Source organism: Convolutriloba macropyga, chromosome 10 (assembly GCF_964194025.1).
Source record: "Convolutriloba macropyga chromosome 10, txConMacr16.3, whole genome shotgun sequence".
Lineage (NCBI taxonomy): Eukaryota > Metazoa > Xenacoelomorpha > Acoela > Convolutidae > Convolutriloba > Convolutriloba macropyga.
Genome location: NC_134477.1, coordinates 11,178,214 through 11,202,624, shown reverse-complemented (window position 1 = coordinate 11,202,624; position 24,411 = coordinate 11,178,214). Strand labels below are relative to the sequence as shown.

The following is a 24,411-nucleotide window of genomic DNA, read 5'->3' as shown; positions in this document are numbered from 1 at the left end:
TTTTTTTTTACAAAGTTGGAGTTGTTTCATGAATAGTTCGTTTTTACTCTGGAAATTTAAATAGTTGGGTGATGTCTTTTATTAATCTGCTAGCACTATACTGTTTTATTAGTTTTTCCCCAATCGCATTCCAAAAATCTCGTTTTATGACAACAGAGGATATAACTTTGGCAGAGCTTTTCTTTGATTTAATTCGAATCTTTCATTCTCCAGAAAATTGATCAAAGTAGCTTAATACTTGATGGCTATCTTGATGTATGCTTTCTCCTGCACTGATGGAGTTGTGTCTATATCAAATTATGAATGCTGATTAGAATGATTAAATGAATTGAATTTCTCCCATTCAAATGCTAAAATGATCTGAAACGAAAGCGTGTAGTTGTTATTTGGGTGCTATTGGCCTGTCTTAACGAACTTTTTGTCTGACCGATCTAATTACTCTTCGTACAAATTGGGGATAATCGGGTAAAATCTGAGAACGTTATGTCAAGGTGTGGGTTTGCTAAACGGTAATTAGTATCCGAGTTTCACGGAGTATTAAAATTGCTAGGAAGCGAGGCTCTAAATGGTAATTTTTAAAACGATGGTTTTGAATTTGGTCCAGTTTTTCTGGCCTTTTTGGTTTGTATGAGACATTTGTAGTTGACACCATAATTGTGTTAATCGCCGCAGGTAGGTAAAGAGCGATTCATCCGACGTCAGTCGGTGGTGTTCAGGGGTCTTGAAAAAATGGTTTCAGTGATTTCCATGTTTAATTGTTGTTCAGGTCGTACCCTCTGGAACCTTCGAAGCAGTACTGTGCTCCAAATGATGACGACGTGGGTGATGACATCATAGCCGTCTCATGTTACGTCATCATAGTCCAGTGTATTACATAATCGTCCCTGTTATATATCATCATCAGAGGAGACTTGAGTCCGATTGGTTGGTTTTTTCATTTTTTTTATGTTTCAGTATGACCGGGGACTAACTGTAAGTTAAAAATCAATATAGAAAACCCACATTTAATTTTATAGTTATAAATCTGTATCATAATAGTTTGTCCTTCAAATTAACGTACACGCGCTTCGAATGCGTCTTAGAATTTCTGCACAACCCTAAAATCAGATTTGCCTTCGTTTGTAAGTATAGTTGACGAGAGTCTGATGAAGTTACTGCTCTCATGAATATCTGGTCGAAAGTTGTCGAGAACCATGTAGCAGTTTGAGACGTAAGCCAGAGTTTCGAAGCCATTTGTAACAGAGTCACGTAATTTTGCTTGAAACACACGCACTCTGCAAGTTCTAAATTGCCAGCAGCTTTAAAATCTGGCATTGTGTAAAGGAAAAATCTGTCATTCAAGAATCTGGCACTGCAAAGATTTGGCTGTTTAAACTTGCACGTGATTGTTGGAATTGATAGAAAACCCACAAAAATTCAAGTATTTTTCAAAAAGATCGCTTCCACCCCAAATAACTCAGTGGAGTAAAAACTACCGCATAAGATTGATGAGATCAGCCATTATTAAGAAAGCAAGTCAAGACGAACAACAAAATCAAACAACAATAACAACAAACATTAAATACATCCAAATTTTGTTCATTAAAAAAATTTATTAACAAGGTAAAAAACGTCAGATAAAACTGAAACTAACAAAAAAAGTTGTACTTCACTAGAAAAGATATAGGACCACTCCATAATAAGGCTTGGTAACAATTAGACAAAACAGAACAGCAATGTTAAGAAATTGGCTTATGTTTTTTAAAAACACTGAATTTCAAAGTGAAACCATTAGATAGCAATTGAAAAAAACCATCACGTTTTTTCATCACATGCGTCTCTCTAGGTGGTCATTAAGAGCTCTAATCTTTCAATTTTTTATGCGGTTACAATAAGAACAACAGATAGAGACAAACAAAAATTCAATTAAAACGCGAGAAAACGCTTTCGAAACCGTAATGCCACATTTTGCCCCTCAAAATATATTCAATTGAGCCTTCCTCAAACGCCAATAATGTGGTATGCGACCTCTCATTATTGAGAATAGGTAACTAGTAGACAAAATAAGAGAAAAAGTCAAATTTGTGTAATACTTTTGTTTTTTTTTGGTAAAACAATTATTTTCAAAGCCATGAAAGCCATTACTTACAAAATGATATAATTAAATAGGTTCGTTTATTCGTCCAAAGGAAGCACTTGAGTCCTTTTCATTATTCAGAATATGTCTAACGTCACAAACAGATTGTCTAATGTAGACAAAAATCAAAGATTAGTTTACTGTTTTTGCGAAAAACTGTCGAAACCAGTAAATTCATAACGAATTCTTTAAAAGGAATAGCATTTGCTTTCTTGCACCTAAACTCTAAGACAATAATGCCATATGTGTCCTATAATTAACGAGACTAGTTTACAATTAGACAAAAAAACAAAATGCGAAGTTAAAAAGTTTTTTCGTTTTTAAATTTTTGAAAACAATTGTTTTCAAAGTCATGAAAGCCATCGGCTATCTACTCAATTCAGAATACAGGCTCAGTTATTCCTCCATAAAAAACCAACGAGACAGTCATTATCCAGGATTTTTCATAAGACCGAAAAAACAAAGTAAAAACGACAGCTGAAGACCAATCTAAAAATTTCAATGAAGTTCTTCGAGAAAGGGGTGTCGAAGCCGTTAAAGCCCTTATCTATGCTTTTAAAGACTTTTATGTGTTCATTTATGCCTGATTGTGAACGCCAGTAATGTAATATGTTAAGTGTCAATAATGTGGTAAAGTGACAAAACGAGAAAAAAACATGAAAAATGCGCCAATGAATAAAAATAAAAAAAAATGTGAAATCTAGTGGTTTCAAAGCCGGAAAACCATAACTTTACGCGTATAGCCGCAAAAACAATTGATTTTTAATTCAATGGAAAGAAGAGGAGATAGAAACATTCTTTCTTTTCTGACAGTAAGCTGCAGGTTAGCCAAATTAAGAGACAAATAGTGGCAAAGCTCAATAATCCATTCTTTAATTAAAAATCAGACATTTTGAAAATTTAAAACGACCATAATCTTTCGACTGAAGAAACTAGATACATTAGTTTGGAACTAGTTAGAAAACCAATAGGACATCAACAGTGAGCTTAGATTTGAATTGTTCTGTTGTTTAACTAACATAAAAAAGATCGAAACTTTTTAATTAAAAAGACCGACTGATTACAACCCGAATTATGTTTGATTGTAACAGTCCAAGATTGGACCAAAACCAACCTAGCTATTGCTTTTCGTCAATTAAGAACTCTCAATTGTTTCAAATGTTATAGATCTATTTGTTCGTTAAAAGATCAAAAACAACTGCTGCGATTTAGCAAAGAACGGAATTGACTAAATTAAGCAAAAAAAAACAAAAACTTTTTATTTTAGACTACTCTCAATGAAAGTGGAAGTAGAATTAGCTCCCCTTTGTAGTTAAAAAACGTGTTAATTATTTTTGGCTGTGTACTTCCGGCAAATTTTATCAAAGTGATTAAAAGAAGCTTATTTCGCGCGTTTTTTGATGAAAAAGGCTGAATTTTGAAATATATAGCCGAAATTTTAGTCAACAAATAGTCAACAATACTTTTTTGTCTTTAAAAATAAAATCGGCAATACTATTGTTAAAAGATTTTAAATATTTTTGGCAAATTTGACGAAATTTTTTGCAAGTTTTTGGCAAACTTGACTAAATTTGACAAAAAAGATCGCTTCCAACCCGAATAACTCAGTGGAGTAAAAACTACCGCATAAGATTGATGAGATCAGCCATTATTAAGAAAGCAAGTCAAGACGAACAACAAAATCAAACAACAATAACAACAAACATTAAATACATCCAAATTTTGTTCATTAAAAAAAATTATTAACAAGGTAAAAAACGTCAGATAAAACTGAAACTAACAAAAAAAAGTTGTACTTCACTAGAAAAGATATGGGACCACTCCATAATAAGGCTTGGTAACAATTAGACAAAACAGAACAGCAATGTTAAGAAATTGGCTTATGTTTTTTAAAAACACTGAATTTCAAAGTGAAACCATTAGATAGCAATTGAAAACAACCATCACGTTTTTTCATTACATGCGTCTCTCTAGGTGGTCATTAAGAGCTCTCATCTTTCAATTTTTTATGCGGTTACAATAAGAACAACAGATAGAGACAAACAAAAATTCAATTAAAACGCGAGAAAACGCTTTCGAAACCCTAAAGCCACATTTTGCCCCTCAAAATATATTCAATTGAGCCTTCCTCAAACGCCAATAATGTGGTATGCGACCTCTCATTATTGAGAATAGGTAACTAGTAGACAAAATAAGAGAAAAAGCCAAATTTGTGTAATACTTTTGTATTTTTTAGGTAAAACATTTTTTTCAAAGCCATGAAAGCCATTACTTACAAAATTATATCATTAAATAGGTTCGTTTATTCGTCCAAAGGAAGCACTTGAGTTCTTTTCTTTATTCAGAATATGTCTAATGTCACAAACAGATGGTCTAATGTAGACAAAAATCAAACATTTGTTTACTGTTTTTGCGAAAAACTGTCGAAACCAGTAAATTCATAACGAATTCTTTAAAAGGAATAGCATTTGCTTTCTTGCACCTAAACTCTAAGACAATAATGCCATATGTGTCCTATAATTAACGAGACTAGTTTACAATTAGACAAAAAAACAAAATGCGAAGTTAAAAAGTGTTTTCGTTTTTAAATTTTTGAAAACAATTGTTTTCAAAGTCATGAAAGCCATCGGCTATCTACTCAATTCAGAATACAGGCTCAGTTATTCCTCCATAAAAAACCAACGAGACAGTCATTATCCAGGATTTTTCATAAGACCGAAAAGACAAAGTAAAAACGACAGCTGAAGACCAATCTAAAAATTTCAATGAAGTTCTTCGAGAAAGGGGCGTCGAAGCCGTTAAAGCCCTTATCTATGCTTTTAAAGACTTTTATGTGTTCATTTATGCCTGATTGTGAACGCCAATAATGTAATATGTTAAGTGTCAATAATGTGGTAAAGTGACAAAACGAGAAAAAAACATGAAAAATGCGCCAATGAATAAAAATAAAAAAAAAATGTGAAATCTAGTGGTTTCAAAGCCGGAAAACCATAACTTTACGCGTATAGCCGCAAAAACAATTGATTTTTAATTCAATGGAAAGAAGAGGAGATAGAAACATTCTTTCTTTTCTGACAGTAAGCTGCAGGTTAGCCAAATTAAGAGACAAATAGTGGCAAAGCTCAATAATCCATTCTTTAATTAAAAATCAGACATTTTGAAAATTTAATACGACCATAATCTTTCGACTGAAGAAACTAGATACATTAGTTTGGAACTAGTTAGAAAACCAATAGGACATCAACAGTGAGCTTTGATTTGAATTGTTCTGTTGTTTAACTAATATAAAAAAGATCGAAACTTTTAAATTAAAAAGACCGACTGATTACAACCCGAATTATGTTTGATTGTAAGTCCAAGATTGGACCAAAACCAACCTGGCTATTGCTTTTCGTCAATTAAGAACTCTCAATTGTTTCAAATGTTATAGATCTATTTTTTCGTTAAAAGATCAAAAACAACTGCTGCGATTTAGCAAAGAACGGAATTGACTAAATTAAGCAAAAAAAAAACAAAAACTTTTTATTTTAGACTACTCTCAATGAAAGTGGAAGTAGAATTAGCTCCCCTTTGTAGTTAAAAAACGTGTTAGTTATTTTTGGCTGTGTACTTCCGGCAAATTTTATCAAAGTGATTAAAAGAAGCTTATTTCGCGCATTTTTTGATGAAAAAGGCTGAATTTTGAAATATATAGCCGAAATTTTAGTCAAAAAATAGTCAACAATACCTTTTTGTCTTTAAAAATAAAATCAGCAATACTATTGTTAAAAGATTTTAAATATTTTTGGCAAATTTGACGAAATTTTTTGCAAAAATTCCGGAAAATGTTAATAAATGGCGCAAATCGGTCTAATATTCACAAAAATTTAAACCCCGATAACGCGCTCTAGAAATAGAAGTTTAAAAAACTTTTTTAATTCCATATTCAATGTTGGAGGGGCTTTTTAATGATACCACTCTCAACTCTCTACGATGAAAATATCGATCGGCCAAAATTTCTGAACAAAAAACCCCATTTGAGTATATAGTTCCCCCCGCACAAGTGGGGTCGGAACAATAAATATCTTATATTCATCAATTCTGGTGAAATTGCAGTTGAAAATTATATCAGATTTCATCATTTAGTATCTTTTAGTTACAGAAACATCATTTTAATATAGTGCTTCATAGTTTCAGAAATTCTCGCGTCGAGGTGTCAATGCTCGCTGAAGAACATAGGAACTGCGTTGAAATTAATAATTTTGTTACGTTTGTGTTTAATGCGTTGAAAAATAATTTTTCACTGTAACTTGATTCAGTTCATGGAAAAAATTTCCCCTCCAAAAATGCGCTGCTTTATGATGAGAATTCATGGCAAATCATGTATTTCCTCGATTCGGTTTTTGAGACAAAATATCGGGCGGCTATAGAGTGGGGTATTTAAAGCTTTTTAGGATTCTTTCGTTTCTGAAGTGACCAGATTTTAATTCGGTTGTCATTTTAGTTTGAGCACTATTTGGAGTACATTAAAAACCTGCCTATCAACCAGTCGCCAGAAGTGTTTGGAATGCACGCGAATGCTGACATCACAAAAGAGCAGCAAGAGACACAAATGTTGTTCAACAACATCCTCAAGACACAAGTAAAACACATTTTCGTTTACCAGGATTACTTTTTTTCCTTTGCAGGAATTTATCAAGATTCTCATTTTTGGTCTCCTGTTCATAAATGCTTTCAAGTTTAAATATTCAACTAATAATTGTACGACTTCTCAGTCCAATTGGTTGCTCCTCTTGTGTCATCAACAAGTATCTCAAACAAGTAAGCTCGTTTATGTGCGTTCGCACATGATGTTCCGACCCGCGCTTGTCTATATTTTTTACTTCACTGTCTTTTGACTTACATTTTTGACAAAGAGATAATCAAAAATAGATGTTGAGTTTACAAAATCGTTACACAACCAACATCATAATTGAATTAAAAAATGTCATGCCTCATTAACACAAGATCTGCCATTAAAAAGTCTGCGCGAAAAAAAACAACATTAAAAAGCAATAAAGACAAAATTTCACGACAAAAACTCAATATCTTAATTTAAAGGCACCTAGTAACAACGTCAAATTAAAATCAGACAAAATCCTAACTGCATAAATTTGTTTTTCATAACTAAACATCGCATGGGATGAATGAAACTAGGTAACAAGTCGTCAAAAAGAAGAAAAAATGAGGCGGAACTCAAAAATCAATCAACATTTTTAAACCGAATAATTTCAAAAGTCTTAAAAATAATTAGCTTTTAACGAAATAATTCTCGATAAATTTACCAAAAAATCATAATGAAATCCATAACCCCTGTCTCTGGTTAGACTAAGCCATAGGAACGGACTAAAAATGCAAAAAAACTCAAAAAAATTACGAACAAAGATTACAAACATTGCGAAAACACAAATTAGTGAAGCCATTAAACTCATTAGCTATTATGTGAAATTTATGTGTTTTTATTTAAATTTTTATATATACTAATTCAGCTAGCATTGTACTGAATGATTAATTAAGTTCACTTGGGCCACATTTGAAAATCATTGGGATCTGTTATTACGCGATTGTGCTAAAGTAAGAGAAAAAGAAACAAAAACATACCACTCACATAACTTTTATAAAAACGCATATTGGCCAAAAAAATCATCGGTTACGTCATAATATCAGTAAACATGTTAATTTTTAAAATACAAGGACTGGGACGTCTCAATGATGAGGTTAAGTTACAAGTTGACGAAAATTACAACGAAAACTGAAAAAATTGAAAGATCTTTAAAAATCTTGAAAATGTATAATATCATAAACTTTAAGATTATTCGCATTAAACTGACTGGATTGGGTAACATCATGCATTCAATCCTCATATACAAGGCTAATGGGACCGTTCAGCTTTTTATTGCTACCTAAATGAAAAAAAGCAAAAAAAAACCGCAAATTCAAAAAAAAATTGGGCGAGAAAAGTGTCGAAGCCATTAAAAAAAGGATGTTTTCGGAAGGATCTTTTCTACTTCCAAATAATTTTTTAACTGGAATGGGATTGTTTTTTAAACAATTTGGCTCCAAAAGATCTACAAGCATTAACAAATACTTTAAAACCGCGAATTGTTTGAGAAAACCTGGAGTATCAACGCCATTAAATTCAATAGCTTTCAACGTAAGATAATAAATACGCTAAGTTATGCTTTGAAGAGAAAGCAACAATGTTTTTTATTCATACGTCATCAATTAGACATTACAATTAGTCATAGATAATAAAAACAACAAGAAATCCAGTCAAGCTCCTAAATATCAGTAGAAAAGTGCGAGAAGAAAGTGTCGAAGCCATTTAAACCATAAGTTTTCCCTGTAACTTTTTTATAAGATCCGTTGAATGTCATCTCTAAGCCAATGCAACTGTCAATATTAGGATAATGTGTTAAGATTCCCAAAGGACACAAAATTACGAAAAAAATATCCAAAAACTAAAAAAATGAAAACTCGTGCATCGAAGTCATAACACCAATAGTTAAAAAAAACCGCTAAGTAGATTGATTTTGGTTTCAATAGAAAAAAGGGGATCCGATCATTACTGAGATTGACTTGCAGCTCACGAAAATAAGTTTAAGGTTGGTTAAGGTTGGAAAATTATTGGTTAAGGTTGGAAAGTCTCAACAGCCGTTATATTCAATAGCTTTCAGCTGAAGTCACTAAACACGCTCAATTGGAATGTATGCGTCAATTTGTGGACAGGGATATTTGTCATGCTTAGGTAACCAATAGGACGTCACAATAAGTCTTATGACTATGGAAACATTAATAAATATAGGCAAAAACCAAAACTTTAGTAGAAAAGTTCGAGAACAAAGTGTCGGAGCCATTTAAACCAAAAGCTTTTCTCTGAAAACCTTATCTATCATCCAGTAAGCGTCTTTTCCAAATCAATGGGGATATCAATATCAGGATAAAGTGATAAGATTTCAAGAGGAACCAATAATAAGAAAAAATCAAACAATATTTTTTAGTTTTTTTGAAAATTTGTCACATTGAAGTCAGAAAACAAATAGAAGATAAAACCACTAACCAGGTTAATTTTTGTTGCAGTAGAAAGGGAGGTGGCCATGTCTACTGTGACTGACTTACAATTCACGAAAATAAGATGATTATCGGTTAATGTTAAAAAAATTTCTCGAAAAATCATTTTAAAGGCTTAACAGCCATTAGCTGTCCACTGAAAGCTCTAGACAGGTTCACTTGATGCTTATTAAATCTATTGCACTTTTAATCAACGAGACAATGGCATAGGACTTCAAAAATTAGTAAAACCTCGAAAAGAAAATCAAAATTTCATTTAAAATTACGAAAACTCAGAGTCGAAGCCAAAAAAAACACGAGCAATTACTTGAAAACGAATTTTCTGTTCATTGGGCTTCATTTGACTGTAAATCAGGTTTGTCATTAACGGAATCTGGATATGAAAAGTGACTAGTTGCTAAGTGAGCCAAGAAAACAAAAAAAATTTGAAAAATTTCTAAAAAAGAGCCCTGAAATAGAATTCAACCTTTTCGATAGTAAAGTTCCCTATAAGAATAGAACTATTCTTTATATCGCTTTTCGTCTTTTAAAATTGTTTCATTTTGTGGCCTGAAATTTAATTTTGAATTAATATTTTAATAAAAAGTATCTTAATTTGAAGAAAAATTACACTAAAAGTGAACAATCATGCCAAATATCCCGTGTTCACAAAATTTCAATCCTGGATAACTCCTCGAAAAAAAAAAACAAAATTCTAACAAATCTTTTTAGTTTCGAATTCTACGCCGGTTTAGCTTATTAATGATACCACTCACATTTCTCTACGATGAATATATCGGTCGGCCAAAATTGTCTGAACAAAAAAAACCCATTTGAGTATATAGTTCCTTCCCCCACAAGTGGGGTCGGAACAAAAAGACTAGGAAATAATAGCCCAATATGTAAACTCAGACACCATATTTCTTAGACATCGATTTATTTTAAAATATGAAAAGTGGCGCGATTCAGAAAGTATAAATTCGGAAATTTAGTCTACGGATGTTTGAAGTGTTCAACTTAGATTACTTTACCTCCTGCAAAAGAGTTTTAACGTTGAATTATTTTCGAAGAAGCAGAAACATCCTTATGAGTTGTTAAGGTTCGCCATAAGATTTCTGAACAAAAAAATGCTCTCTCAGTAATTTGTTTGATAAAGGAAAAAAATGAACTTCCTCCAGAGAGAGAATTCACATCTTTTGGTAGAACCATTCAGTAGCAGAAAATCACTCAATGGTAAAAAAACATTTCTAAAATTCTGGTGAAAAATAATTCTTTCTTATCGTTATTTAAATCTTGATAATTGCTCCCCCAAAAAATTGTCGGCAGTTTTTTGGTCTCTGCTGGTTGTTTTCTATGCTCTTTTTCGCTTGATCAGCTTTGTCAGGTCATTTGACTTTTCGTCTTCGAAAACGGGATAAGCGCGCAATAACCGAAGGGCATGTTAAGTGTGCGATCAGCGTTACTGATCTCTAAACTTACCTTTTACCGAAGCTGTTGAGAAGATGTAAATTTATGTTCTGGAGGGCAGTTTTTTGGCGGTTTGCATACCTCATTACTTCCCTTCCCCTAGCCCCTTGCTCGACTCCCATATCTGCCCACTTTGGTCACGCACCTCAATGCAAACCTCTCAGCCACCCCACACTCCACCCCCTCACGCCATTAGATTTTTACCGAAGCCAACTACTTGCCTGTCGTATCGTAAGTGACCAATTCGCCCGACCTTAGTCGGTCAAATTATCTGTTTTACGATTGCTTAAAAATGAACGAACCGTTTAGAGTTGCTTTGTTTTTCTGACACAATAACTTCAATGTCTTGATCAAGAAAGAAAATAGCCTGATTTTCAGGAAATTTTTAAAAACTAGGCAGACATGGAAACAAAAGAATCATAGCAAGATCATAGAACGAAAACAATTTATGACTTTTATGGGCCATATATGGTCCGTTTTATGGTAAGTAAGTTTTGTCAACCCGGGTAAACATTTTTAAAAGAGTTGATCATCAGTGCACTTTATCCGTGAGTACCCCCCCCCCCCCCACCCTCCTATATTATACAAAACCCACTCTCTTATTACCGGCCATTATAATACAGAACGTGAGAATAGGGTTGTCTTTCACCATAAAATGTGTTCTAAGTGGAAAATAAACCAATTATTGGCCGGTATTTTAAAGCTTGCCAGGTATATATGCTCTTTTCTATCTTTTTAAAATTTCATTAATGCATCCCATTTCTCAAGCAGAAGACATTTGCAGCCCGGTCGCCGTGAAAAGAACATTGAGCTTTTCAAAAGCTCATCTTAAAAAAAGTCATTAGTTTTGTTAGTTGACCAGTGAAGTTGTTTTTTTGTGACGTCAACGCTTTCGTGAGTTGAATTGAACCGTTTCGATCAGCAACTTTGCAGAATTCCTCACCAATTAAACACATAGAAATTTGTGGCCAGACTCTATACAACTGAAGAAAGACTAATATAATTTGAACTATTACTAGGATTGTGTCAGTTCTGGTAGTATGGTAAGATATATCTGATGAAACATCTTTCAGCCTTTTCATACATCACCATGAAAGTACCCGGGGTGTCATGACCAACACTGGGGTTCAAAACCTAATTCAGTTTTTTTTAAATACGGATGCTGTGCAAAAATGTTTGTAATTGATATATAAATTTTAGGCTCGGTCGGGATCGCGTGGGAAGCAAAAGACGCCCGATCAGGTTATCAATGAGGTGGCGTCGGACATTCTGGGAAAACTGCCTCCAAACTTCGACACTGAAACTGCACTGAAAAGGTACTGAAGAATTCCGCCTCGGTTTAAATAGAATAACAATATCGCTAATATTCTTGAATCAAGACAATTTTCAGTTCAGTGAGTCAACAGTTTTAAAATTCAATGATTCTAGACCTAGTTTTACTGAACTGAACAGAATTATACCTTGAGGTGAAAACTACTGTCATTGAGATATATTGCTATTGTATTTATACCGAGAACTCGTAGGAAATAAATCTTTTTTAGGTCTTATAAAAATTTATTCTTTTTAAAAAAAATGTATACCAAAGAAAATTTTTTCGCAATTTTGTAGATATCCGACGGACTATAACCAGAGTATGAACACAGTGTTGGTTCAGGAGATGGTCAGGTTCAACGTCCTCCTCATTGTGATCAGAAACAGCCTCATCAACATACAGAAGGCAATCAAGGTATCATTACACTATATTTTTTACCACTAAATTGCAATGTCAGCAATATCGTTCGAAAAAACTCCTCGGAACCCAATATGCACATCTAAATGCTGATGTTTGTAAATTGTATTTTTCAACGTTGACTTTTTAACCGTTTGACAGAGTTGGAACTTTATGGGAGTATCTGTAATAATAAGGTTTTCCGGTCTTCATTGCTTCTGTAGGCTTCACTGATTTATTCCTAACTTTGTTACTTTATATATTGCAAAATCAGTCCTGTTATAATTATAACGAGGGCCCCTTAATAAGTATTTGATTATTTTGTAATTTAATCTAGTTCCGCAGTAGAGTTTTTCTTTTTTAGAGGATTTGTGTGATAAAATCAACGTTTCTCACAGGGAAGAATGGTCGAGGCATCCAAAAAAATTATAGATTGCATTTAATTAGTTTGTTATAACAGCTAAGCTGAGTGTAGAGCTATATTGCGGTTCTTAAATTTTCCTTTTTATTTTGGCGTCTCACACTATTTTTTGTTCGGATCTTTTCCGTTAGTGTCCCCCCCAGTACGTTATGCGCCCCCCAGTTGCAGGCCACGTGCCATTACATAGTAAATCATCATGTAAAAAATGGCACGTGCGTCTGGGGGTGCAAATAATATGCGCCCAGTAAGCTGGGGGGGGGGGGCACAAACGGAAAAGATCCTTTTGTTCATGCCACTCTGGAGCTGATTTTAGTTTCTTGACGTAGATTTTACGTGATTGAGCGGTAAGACTGATATGCTAGACTTTAATGTTTTTTTAGTCTAATTTACTGGTGCCTGAGCTGATCTGATGAATAATGGAGGTGTTCGGATTGAGCTCATTTAGAGTAAGCAACTGTCCAGATCAAGATTTATCGCTCTGCTAAATAATAAATCTGACAAAAATTAAGCTTCAAAAAGCTTGTAAATAATAACAAATGATAATAAACAACATCAATCTTGTCCTCATGATATTCTGTTGCATTTACAAAATTTCATTGTATAAGAGGCTAATTGATGTTTGAAGATTAATGTTAAAATAAATTTTGAAACACCTGAACTTTGGTTCTGTTTATCAATAGATCAAGTTCAAGCGGTCATGACATCTTGATCGGTCATGATGAATTTAGTTGACATAATATTCCAATCTAGTGTATAATACACGTGTACCAATCTACTCATCTTGGTCGGTCATGATGAATTCAGAGCATGCTATTGAAAATAAGGCGTTTAAATTTGCAAAAAAACTTTGATTGGCAGCGGAGTTTCGCTCCAAAATTTTGATCCAGTTTCCCTAAAATTTTTTAGCTTTGCGGATCAATTGCTTCAAATCTGAGCCTATGGTGCTGATTCTGCTGCATCAGGAATAAAGGGGTCGCAAACTCACATTTTTTTGTAGAAAACGCATTGAACGCATTGATTTCAGCTGAAAATTTTTCTACATCGCTCACTGCAAAAAAATTTTAGATACCATCATCACTTTACAATTGCTTATGGTTCACACTTTTTTTTGTTCTTCATAAAAATCCCATGATGTATCAAGTTTGCGCAATGAAAGAAATAAATTTGGTTCCATTAAATGTGAGTTTTTGTCAGCTACTCCGAAATTTGATCCTGATTTCTAAAATAATTTTTTCCTTTTTCTTCTATAGTGGAAAATCGTTAGATCTACTCTCAAATGTTGTCTTATCACCCAATAATTCATTAACAATTGTATTCGAAAACTATGAAATCGAGCTAGAGTTTCAGTTAGATTTCGTGACAAATAGCACAAGGCGTTGGGTCGGGGTTGGTTTCAATGCCGCCGAGGATGAGAAGAAGCAGGGCAGATATGTGTTTCACAGTCAAATGCATACAAGGGACCAGGGAGACTGTGTCCGCCTGATCCCGTCGCAAAACTTGTTTATCGCAGTCTGTATACAGAGTGTATAGATCCCGGGAGCGATTGTCCGCTCGTAGTTCTGCCGCGTAGAGGCGTCCATACTTGAGAACCCGTCTATACTTGTGACCTGCTCCTGGTCCCCCTAACCCGGGGACCGCATGTTATTCACCATGGCATAGATGCAGAAATGTTGCCGCACCACAAGCAAGTTGTGGATAGGCTGTCACACTACTACTAATATATCTGTTTTTATTATGATGCAATTGCAGCTAAGGTACCAGTTAAAAACGGCAATAAAGCGCCGGTATCCCGCCAAAATTACCTGTGAGTTGCAGCTCTATGGGACAGCTACGACAACAGTTATGTTTCTCCGCAAGAGCGTATTTAAATGCAAACCGCTATCCAGTTTTTGTCCGACTTTGATCGATTTGAGGGTTTGTATTGCCCTACGGAACTCAGTCATACAGTTATTTTCGCGTTTTATTTGTCTTTGAAATCTATGATGCTCTTGAACCCATTAAGAGACATGAATTTATAGTGTAGAAAATATATTTTGGATCACATGTCTTTTTTACCTTGAGATCTCCAACTGGCTAGGCGTGAGCAAATATAGTATACCTTCCCACTATCAACTTTCCTCACGTTTTAGTAACATTATCCTGCTGTCAGTTGATTGATTATATTTACTCGAGAAATATGAAAAATAAATTTTATTTGCTTTTATGTGATTTAAAATTTTCACTTTGTCAATTTTCTCAGGATTGCCCAAAATATTAAACTGCTGATGATTTGCGGTTGGTACCCCCTTCTCTGTGTTATGTATGTGTCATGTGTCTCCTTTTGGTACGTTTTCGAAGCCTTTTGTACTCAACAGCGACTGGGGAATTTTCACTAGCGGAGGAAACAAGCCTTCTCTGAACAGTTTCAGGGAAATATATCGTGTCTCATAAAGTAAAAAAAAATGCGAACGTTTAAAAAAATCACTCGATAGAGTTCAAACGTCAAAGTGCAAACTGAAAAATTGTAGATAAAAGTACTTGACATGAAGCTAATTAAAAAAAAAACTTGGCGTGCAAATGTGCGCGTTGTTGCATGTTTTGGCGTTTTTGGAGCGTTCGCGGATTTAAGCTTAATGGGATTGACTACAGATTCAAAAACTGTGACTAAGTGGTTGCGCTGATCATTCAGACAATCATGCTCAAATCATTGTGAAAAGTGTTCATTTTAAACGTAAATTTGATACAATGCTCAGATTAACGAGTGTTTTGATCCAGGGTCTGGTGGTGATGTCCAGCGATTTGGAAGAGGTGTTCCAGAGCATGTTGAGCGGGAAAATCCCCAGAATGTGGATGGAAAAGAGTTATCCGTCTCTGAAGCCCTTGGGTGGATATGTGTCCGACTTTTGCGCAAGACTCACTTTCTTAGAGGTTAGAGGGTTCTCCTAAGAGCCAGAGTTATTATAAACAGGCAAAAATATTATAACGGTTTCCTATCACTAAGTTACCAAGCTCTACATCGCTACCTGTTATGTGAACCAGTATCGCTGCAATATAACTTGCATCAGTTTCTTCAGGCCGCCGCCTTTTTAAAACTTGTGATCACAAGGAGACAGCATTACTTGTACTTTCGGAATCATTGTGAATTAATTGACAAAAATGGTGAGTCTCGAGTCTCCGGAAGTCATTTGTCAAGTTATTGTCAAGGTAATGACTATGGGAATCATACAAGGATCATATATGGTTTCTTTGGGGTCATACTAGGATCGTACTAAGAAATCAAGTGTGGACAATATGGAGCATACATGATCCTTCTATGAAATCAACGAAACTGCAATCCGGGTAGTTATTTTGCCCGGATCTAACAAGTAGCTCTTTCATAAACTGCCTGAGTCAATTCAAGCTTGTTTGCTGTTGTTTCTTGGTACATGCTGATTTTTTACCTATTTTATTTTTCATTCATGATCTATTATATATGACGAATTTCCGCTTAATATGTAGACTTACTAAAAAAGTGTAACTGGTTCTTTTCCGATTGTGCCCCACAGCTTAGGGAGTGCATACTATTGGCGCCCCACACGAAAGCGCCATATTTTAAATAATGATTTACTATGCAATGACACGTGCGTTGTAACTGGGTGGGGCATAAAGAACTTGAGGGGGGGGGCAGAAACGGGAATTATGCACGTAACTTTATGGACTGCTGACTTTCTATTTAGGAGTGGTTTGAGAATGGACCTCCTGTTGTGTTTTGGATCTCTCGATTCTACTTCACTCAGGCATTCTTGACTGGAGTACAGCAGAACTATGCAAGACGATATACAATTCCTATCGACCATCTCATATTCGATTTCGAGGTATGTACTAATCTAAAACGCACTAGATGTGTTGATGCAAACTCACTCAATGATAGGGAAGTTTTGAATTAATTCAGCCGAGAAAATCAATTCGGAATTTCCCTACTTTTTCATCTCGCCCAATGAGAACTGAAAACCAACTACTCAAGACAAAGTTGCACGAGTCATGATTACTGTACTACATTGTATCACTGTCGAAAATGTACACGTTAAACAGAATGCATTGTATATAGTGAATTTGTAGATAATGCCTGACCTTTCTTACCGGCAAGTTGATGCTAAAAGGGACAGAAAGACGAAAATTTAAAACATAGCCGGAAGAAAGCCGGAAACGACTCAAAGAGCCGTCTCTACCTTAAACCTACTCCTTCAAAACAACTACTACCTACTAAAACCACTCATGAGAAATTTAAAAAAACACACTTGAAAACACAAATCATGAAAAAATAAGCTCTTAAAAGCAACTTTAACTAAAAAAAAATAGAAAAAATTAATATTTTTTTTATTTCAAAGCCACAAAAAGCCAAAGAAAAATTCTTTTGAACCAATAGAGTATTTAAATGCTCACAATACAATACGCAAGTGATATGAGGCTAAAATAACTGGTCTAAGATTATAGACAAAACGAAAAACAGCAAAAAAAATTTAAAAAATAGTTTAAAATTTTTCGACTCTTTTGTCATATTTCTCAAAAAAAAAATGTTTTATACCCACAAAACTGTAAACCCTTGGTATTTAAAGATGTATAACCACTTGGTACTCAAGTAATAAAGGTCTTTTCAAATTCTTCCTGGGGGTAGTAAAACAAAACAACAAGCAAAAAATCTCAAAAATTTGGCTAACATTCAGCAAAATACCAGAAAAAGCTACAATCTAGCATAAAATTCATATTATTTTCCAGAAACCTTCAAGCAATTATCAAAAGTAGCCTAAAATTAATAAAATATCACAACCAAGTCTTTTAATCAAAAATATGAAAAAAAAACTGCGTTAAAAAGAGGCACGTGAACGAAAATTTTCACTTGCTTGCAAAACATTTAATCAAAAAAACAGGGACGTGAACGAAAATTTTCTGCTTCAAAATTCACTCCAATAAAATTGGTTAAGGAAAGACACTTCCCCAATGCTCCTCTTTGAATCGTAATAAAAGGTTTGAATTCGCTCAACTATTCACTTTCTTCAATAAAAGCAGAAATAAAGACCAGCAGATTTTAGCAGCCAAAATTATAACCAACTCCGAAAACTTAATACCAATTGAGGGGTATTTCAACTCCAGCAAATGTTAATAGAAACATTTATTAGCATAACATGCAACTATTTATTTCGCAAATACGAATAAAAGATCTTCAGTAGAATTTCTGAATAAAAATTTGCTCATTTTACAAATTTGGGATTTCGTTAAAATTATTTTGGGCAAATTAATAATATTGCTTTCCATACATTGTCAAAACGGAAAAGAAATCAATTTTTATGAAAAAATAAAAATTAAAAAGCTTGACATGCAACCGCAATTACTTGAACTTGTTTTTAACTTAAGCTAACAGGTCTAATAATTTTACTAATGATTTCAAAATATTCAATTTTGAAGACTTTAAAGAACTCACATAATGGGGGAATTGAAGTAAACATTTGTTAATATAAAATATTAGAAACAGTTTTAAAACTATAGCACCAAATACTTAATCTTGTTAGTGCGTTAACAGGTAAACTTTAATGAGGAAACTTTAAACCTAGTAAATTCGAGGTTTTGATTTCATCATTTTCGACTTCTCTATTGCGACAAACAAGGTAAAAGAATTTAAACGAGCTGAGTTTTAATTACCAAATGGAATGTGAGACCAATGGTTGCATCTCAGCTAGTTATTTAATATATAAATGCGTTTGAAATGCAGGAAGTTGGATGGCAAAAAATTTTAGTAGGTCAATTAGAGACAATTTTTACGTGAGAATTTGGTTTTAAATCCATTCAGTGTCATTGTGTAATAGCGAATGCAAAATATATTGATCATCTGACTTAATTTACATTAGCCTAGTCCTGTATTATTGACGAAAAGCTGAACTGGATTACGAAAACAAAATGTTGTTTAAGTTTTGCAGAAATTTTTGGTAATACAAAATGAGAATTTATTTAACATAGCTGTAGTTGACTTCCCAGATTGAGTTCTCGACGGCGTAACTTGACTGCGAACCGCTGAAAAAATGTAGTTACAATTAAAGTTCTGCAAAGATGGCTTAAATTTAATGTAAAATTTTATTTATTGGGCATTCTATGAGAAATTGAGCCAAATTTCTATGTGAGTAATCGTGTATATATAAAGGCAGTGCTACGCTGGAGGATTAATTTTATCTAAAGTTCACTGATTTGGATTCAACTGGTCTAAAAAAGCGAAATTAGCTTGGATCTAGCCAATTTTGAATGTGAGTTGCTTAAAAGAATAGTTTTACGCACATTAATTTTGGTTAAAAAAGATACTAAGGCAGACCAAAGGTGGCCTCTTTTTAGAGTCTTGAGGTATAAAGAGCTAGGGCTACTTATTTCTGCGCGCGTAGTAGGCTTACCTATATCTCTCAGACAAACCGACTCTGTAAAACATTGAAGGTATACTTCAATTATAACGATTATAAAAGAGTTAACACCGGAGTCAGATGCATACACATCGTGCAACTACTCTAATAGACTGACTATAGTTAGTGGCGTTAGCGCTATATAAAAGAGAATAGTGTATTCTCATTCTCTGATTGGCTGGAGGTGTACATCCAGTATTTCTACTGCTACAATACAAAATAAAAGAAATCAATGTAAAACCAGCATTATGCGCAAAAATTAAAACTTCGAACACCACACAAAAATACGCAAATCGAAAATTTTTGATTAAGATATTCGCTCAACAGACTTTCAATGATACCTCTTATATTTTTCTAAGATAAATAACGAATTCGACTGAACAAAAACATTAGAATACCTTCACCTTGCAAAGAGAGTAGAGACGAAAAAATTCTACCAAAAAGTTCTCTAAGTTTGTGTTTCAATCAAGATTACAAGACTCAAGGTAAAGCCACTTCGAAAATCTGACTTACATCTCGAATGAATGCCAGATTTTTTCAGTGACTCAATCAGAGTCACCTAACTTATATTTGTGAGATAGCAAAGCACCCTGACACGGGTCTAGGAAATAAATCCCCAAGGAAAAAAAACCCCACTTAACTTTAGATAGGAAATAAACCCCCACGGAAAATAACCCCCACGGAAATAAACCCCCATTTTAAAATCGAATTTTGGTCGTTATTATTTGTTCGGTTGTGATATTTTCATACCAAGTCCCACGGGCCGCTGAGGCATGGCCATGGCCCACGAGGCTTGGCCAAACGCGCTAAATGCGCAGCTCGTTGAGAGTAAAGTGGGGGTTTGTTTCCGTGGGGGTTTATTTCCTATCTAAAATGAAGTGGTTTTTTTTCCGTGGTGGTTTATTTCCGCAACCGCCCTGATGCGATTAGGTAATGGACGATAAGGAGTATAAGCAGCCTCCCTCTGATGGTGCGTACGTAAAGGGACTGTTCATGGAGGGTGCCAGGTGGGACAGAAAGATCAAACGCATCAACGAGTCGCACCCTAAACAACTACATGACGTCATGCCTGTGGTAAGAGCAACATACATCATCAGTGAACAAATTAAAAAAAATTAGCTTCATTCATTTCAATTCAAACCGCTGCTGAGCTGAACGTGATTAAAACTTGCTGCAGCTTCATAAAAATTGCGCTCTGGTGTTTTTCTTTCTTTTTAATATATTTTTAAAAACATTAACAGGCTTTTAAGTTTACGAATGTTATTTTTTGCAAACATGGATTGAATTTAATTTTTGTCGGCAAGAATGTACCATAAACAGTAACTCTTTGATTCGAAAACTGAATTCCGAAAAGTCTGGAAAACACTCAATTTCTATTTCTTCCTACTGTTGTATTAAATTGATAACTAAAAGATTAATTAAAGATTAATATGTGACTACAGTTATAAACTAAAGATCTGATATGTGAGGACACACACATTTTGTGACGAAAGTCAGTGCCTGATAATAAAACTTTAAAAAAAAATGTTTCTCTTCATGCATTTCTTGGTCTGTTTAGATCCAGTTGAAACCGATTAATCGTGATGAACTTGAGGAATTTTTACGAAGTTGCGGCAAATTATAATCACGGTCAGCTCAGCAACTGTCTGAGTTGAAATGAAGCCAATTTTCACAATTCAAAGGATTTGATTTGTATTGGGGCGCTGTATTGTTTTTTTTTCTGTTCAGATCCAGTTGAAGCCGATCAAGCGTGACCAACTTGAGAAACGACTGGTTTATGATGCGCCAGTGTACAAGACCTCAGAGAGACGAGGCACTCTCTCGACCACTGGACACTCCACCAATTTTGTACTAGACATGCGACTCCCAACTGACAAAGCACCCCAACATTGGGTGCAACAGGGGGTGGCGTTGCTATGCCAACTGGACAACTGAACCCGAAACAAAAACGAAAAAACTGCACGGATAGATATCTTCATAAACAGCATAAAATGGTTAATAAAGGTTAATAAATAAAATGTTAATAAAGAAGTTATCAACTGCAAATGAAAATTAGAACTCTAAATGAGTTGCTTGGACAACTGCAATCAAGCACAGAAACCATTATTTATAACTCTGAAACCATTATTGATAATGTTCACTGCCGACTGCAATATTTGACAACTTGATGACAAACTTGAGAGCTGCGATAAACGCATAAATGGTTACTCTAATAGCAAGATTAAAAATAGTTTGCATACTGCTTATGTATCATTACTGCTCAGATGACAAGTTTAATTTGTTGCTCTATTTGTTATTTTAGCTTTTTTACTGCCCGCTGTCAAAAAATGACTACACTAATGGACAGCTGTTCACCTAAAATCAAAGAAGGAGAAAAAAAACAAAGTAAAAAATGTAATAGTAAAGTTTTCAGTGATGTATTCTGTTAGTTTGGCTTTATTTCTCTGCAGTGCAAGATTTTGACGATCATTTTCATGCTAAGACAACTGATATACTGATGCTGCTTCGGATGTTTAAAACTTTTTTTAAAAAATTATAAACTTTTTAAATAAATGTATTTATTTGAATCCGTAGTTGCTTATTTATTTGATTATGCCATTAACTTAAATAACATCTCATGTGTTTCGGCTGATTTGCATAATTTTTTTATAGTTTGAAATGGGGCGCAAAAAATTATACATTATAGTCCTAAAAGATTTTTTTAGAAAATATGAATGGGGGTCGTCTTAAATCACCAAAATTTTTGAGATACATATTTTTTTGAGATTGAGTTGAGACTAGCATTGAAGGAATGTTTTCAAACCGAAATTTTATCCAGACTTACAAATGTTGAAACCAAAGAATCAATTTTATCTAGTATATTGATAGTGGTGCAATTTCAACCCCGGGTTACTAATCATACACAATTCTTAGTAGTCATACTAGGTCAAATATGATTTCTTTGTAGTCATATATGATTTCTTAGAAGTCATATATGATTTCTTAGTAGTAGTCATACAAGGATCGTACTAGAAAATACGTTATTATTTGTATGACATCATATATGATTCTTGTATGATTACTCAGAAAAGGTGACACGGGACCTTGAAAATTTATAACTTTCTGTATATTTCATGATGCTTCTTTTATTCCAATTCAAGCATGTAAATTTCACCAATACAACCAAAGGTTAAACATTTACAGATTGCGTATTATTAATTCACTTAGTATAGTTTGTAAACATATAAGGATAAATGTTGTTTCATGTTTGGCTGTTGGTTTTCAAACGTACAAGTAAATTAAAAATGGCCCCAACGTTTCCTTTCAAAGGAACATTTTCATGCAGTGTTCTCAAAAATTCTGTTAAACTATGTCTTTATCTTATTTTCACTGTCGATTTTATTTGACATGAGGTTTGATGCTGTATAATCAATAAAATGTATTCTTAGCCTACTCATTTGACCATCACTATATCAAATCATTCATTTTAGCCGCAAACAAATTGAAGAAATATTTTTGAGAAAGTTTTAATTTAGCTTATATCTTCATGCTTCATTTAAGCAAATGTCGACAAAAAAATTGGTATTTCGTCAAAATGTAGTAAATTTCGACAAAATGTAGTCAAATTATCATTTTTAAAGGTTGGTTGTATATTTGAGGATTTAAAAAATTGTATGCATATTTCAGTATATTCTACGTTTCAGGTTCAAAAAATGTGCTGGTGATGTTTATTATTTATAAATAATTCGGGACTTTCCTGTAAAAGCCCCCCCCCCCCCCCCCCCCGCTTAGTGAACAAGAACCCCCTCCCCCAATTAAACAAACACATGTATTTTGTAATGATAATTGTTCGCTTAGCCTCATAAGATACGGTTTAATAATGATACGGTCAATGCAATTAATAAACGAAATGCAGGTTTGTGCACCCATCTTGATCTCATTTTATGAAAGAGGTAATCAGATATCGATTAAAAATATCTGCTATCATGAGAAAGAAACAATTTTTTAACTGGTATTGGTAGCCGGGAGAAAACCGATAATCGCAATTCGAGAACTAGGAAAAGTATTTGATTTTTTGCTATATAATACTTGTATGCAGTGTTGTATCTGAATTTATGATGTCCAGTTTAAATATAGTTCTACTTCTGTTCAGCCCGATTTATTTACCCCCCGTATATTAACATCACACTTTTTTTTACCCCTAAGCCTACTTCACCCCGCCAAGTTTTTACCCGAAAACTTTTTCTTCGAACCTTACCAATCTTTTCAAGCATTAATCCCTCAATTCTTTACCCAGTATCTTTTATTGCAAATAATAATTGTATCAATCACCTATAAGCAATAAAAATCGGCGAGAGGGTTGAAATGATAGGGTTTGAATATCTGTTGTACACTCATAGTTTATTTTCAATAATTAAAATATCAGAAATGCGTATATTCTTCTAAAAAATTGTATATAATAAATGTAACCGCATTGTAGTCTATATTGTACATCAACACTTTGTATCGATAGTGTATTTTACTCTGACAAATTATATTCTCATTATAGAATTGTTTTTCAAATATCCTCCGGGCTTGAGTCATTCTTTGAGAAACAAGAGCCTAGAGCTAAAGTGTCACACGCCACAGATGAGAGTTCAATCCACTGCCTCTGTGAAGCTTCGTGGGAGGCTTTGACCTCACTTGACCCTAGGCTTCAAATTAAGTAAAGCCTGATCAATCTTGGCTGTCTTGACTGCAATAATGGTACCACGTGAAAGTTTCAAACGCAAGTGAGGAACAATAAATAGGGCAGCTGAGAATATTCCGCTGCTCACGAATAGTGTTCCAGTGCAATTGCGCAGAAACCACTAATTTTTATAAAGGAGGCTCTGTAATATTTTGACATAATAATTCAAACGCTGCATCAGGAAACTTTTGAAGCAAGGCAATTATTGAGTATTATCAATTAACTACTACCATAGAATTTTTTCAACGGTGTCAGGACAATTCGTCCAATTCCATTTTGCCCAACCTGCCGTTTACCCAATGCCAATTCACCCTATTGTTAAAAGTATCAGAACGACTATTTAGACGACTATCTAATTTAATGGCACGTGGGACTTCATATCAAACTATCACAACCGAACATGGGATTAGCCGACTATATAACCAAAAGGGGCCCGTGGGACTGGATATAAAACTATCACAACCGATCTTGGGATTATATTGTCCACATAAACAATTTAAAACAATCTTGTAATAGCGACTGCTA

The 24,411-nt window shown here is 34.1% G+C and overlaps 1 protein-coding gene across 1 annotated transcript; it reads left to right on the top strand.

Moving 5' to 3' along the window:
* The first annotated feature begins 836 nt into the window (after positions 1-836).
* LOC142348570 (dynein axonemal heavy chain 7-like) lies at positions 837-21,891 on the top strand. Its single transcript, XM_075399954.1, has 9 exons — positions 837-924; positions 6,600-6,737; positions 11,671-11,694; positions 11,852-11,967; positions 12,260-12,377; positions 15,535-15,687; positions 16,476-16,613; positions 20,109-20,252; positions 20,907-21,891. Exons 2-9 carry the CDS (start codon positions 6,663-6,665, stop codon positions 21,111-21,113), a joined length of 975 nt encoding a protein of 324 aa, XP_075256069.1. The 5' UTR covers positions 837-924; positions 6,600-6,662; the 3' UTR covers positions 21,114-21,891.
* Positions 21,892-24,411: the final 2,520 nt, after the last annotated feature.

What these genes read in the sequence shown, in the direction of transcription:
- LOC142348570 (XM_075399954.1), top strand. Translation starts at nt 6,663, where the DNA reads ATGCACGCGAATGCTGACATCACAAAAGAGCAGCAAGAGACACAAATG. An exon ending in ACAACATCCTCAAGACACAA is followed by an intron (nt 6,738 to 11,670) that starts GTAAAACACATT and finishes AACTATTACTAG; the next exon opens with GATTGTGTCAGTTCTGGTAG. An exon ending in ACTGAAACTGCACTGAAAAG is followed by an intron (nt 11,968 to 12,259) that starts GTACTGAAGAAT and finishes GCAATTTTGTAG; the next exon opens with ATATCCGACGGACTATAACC.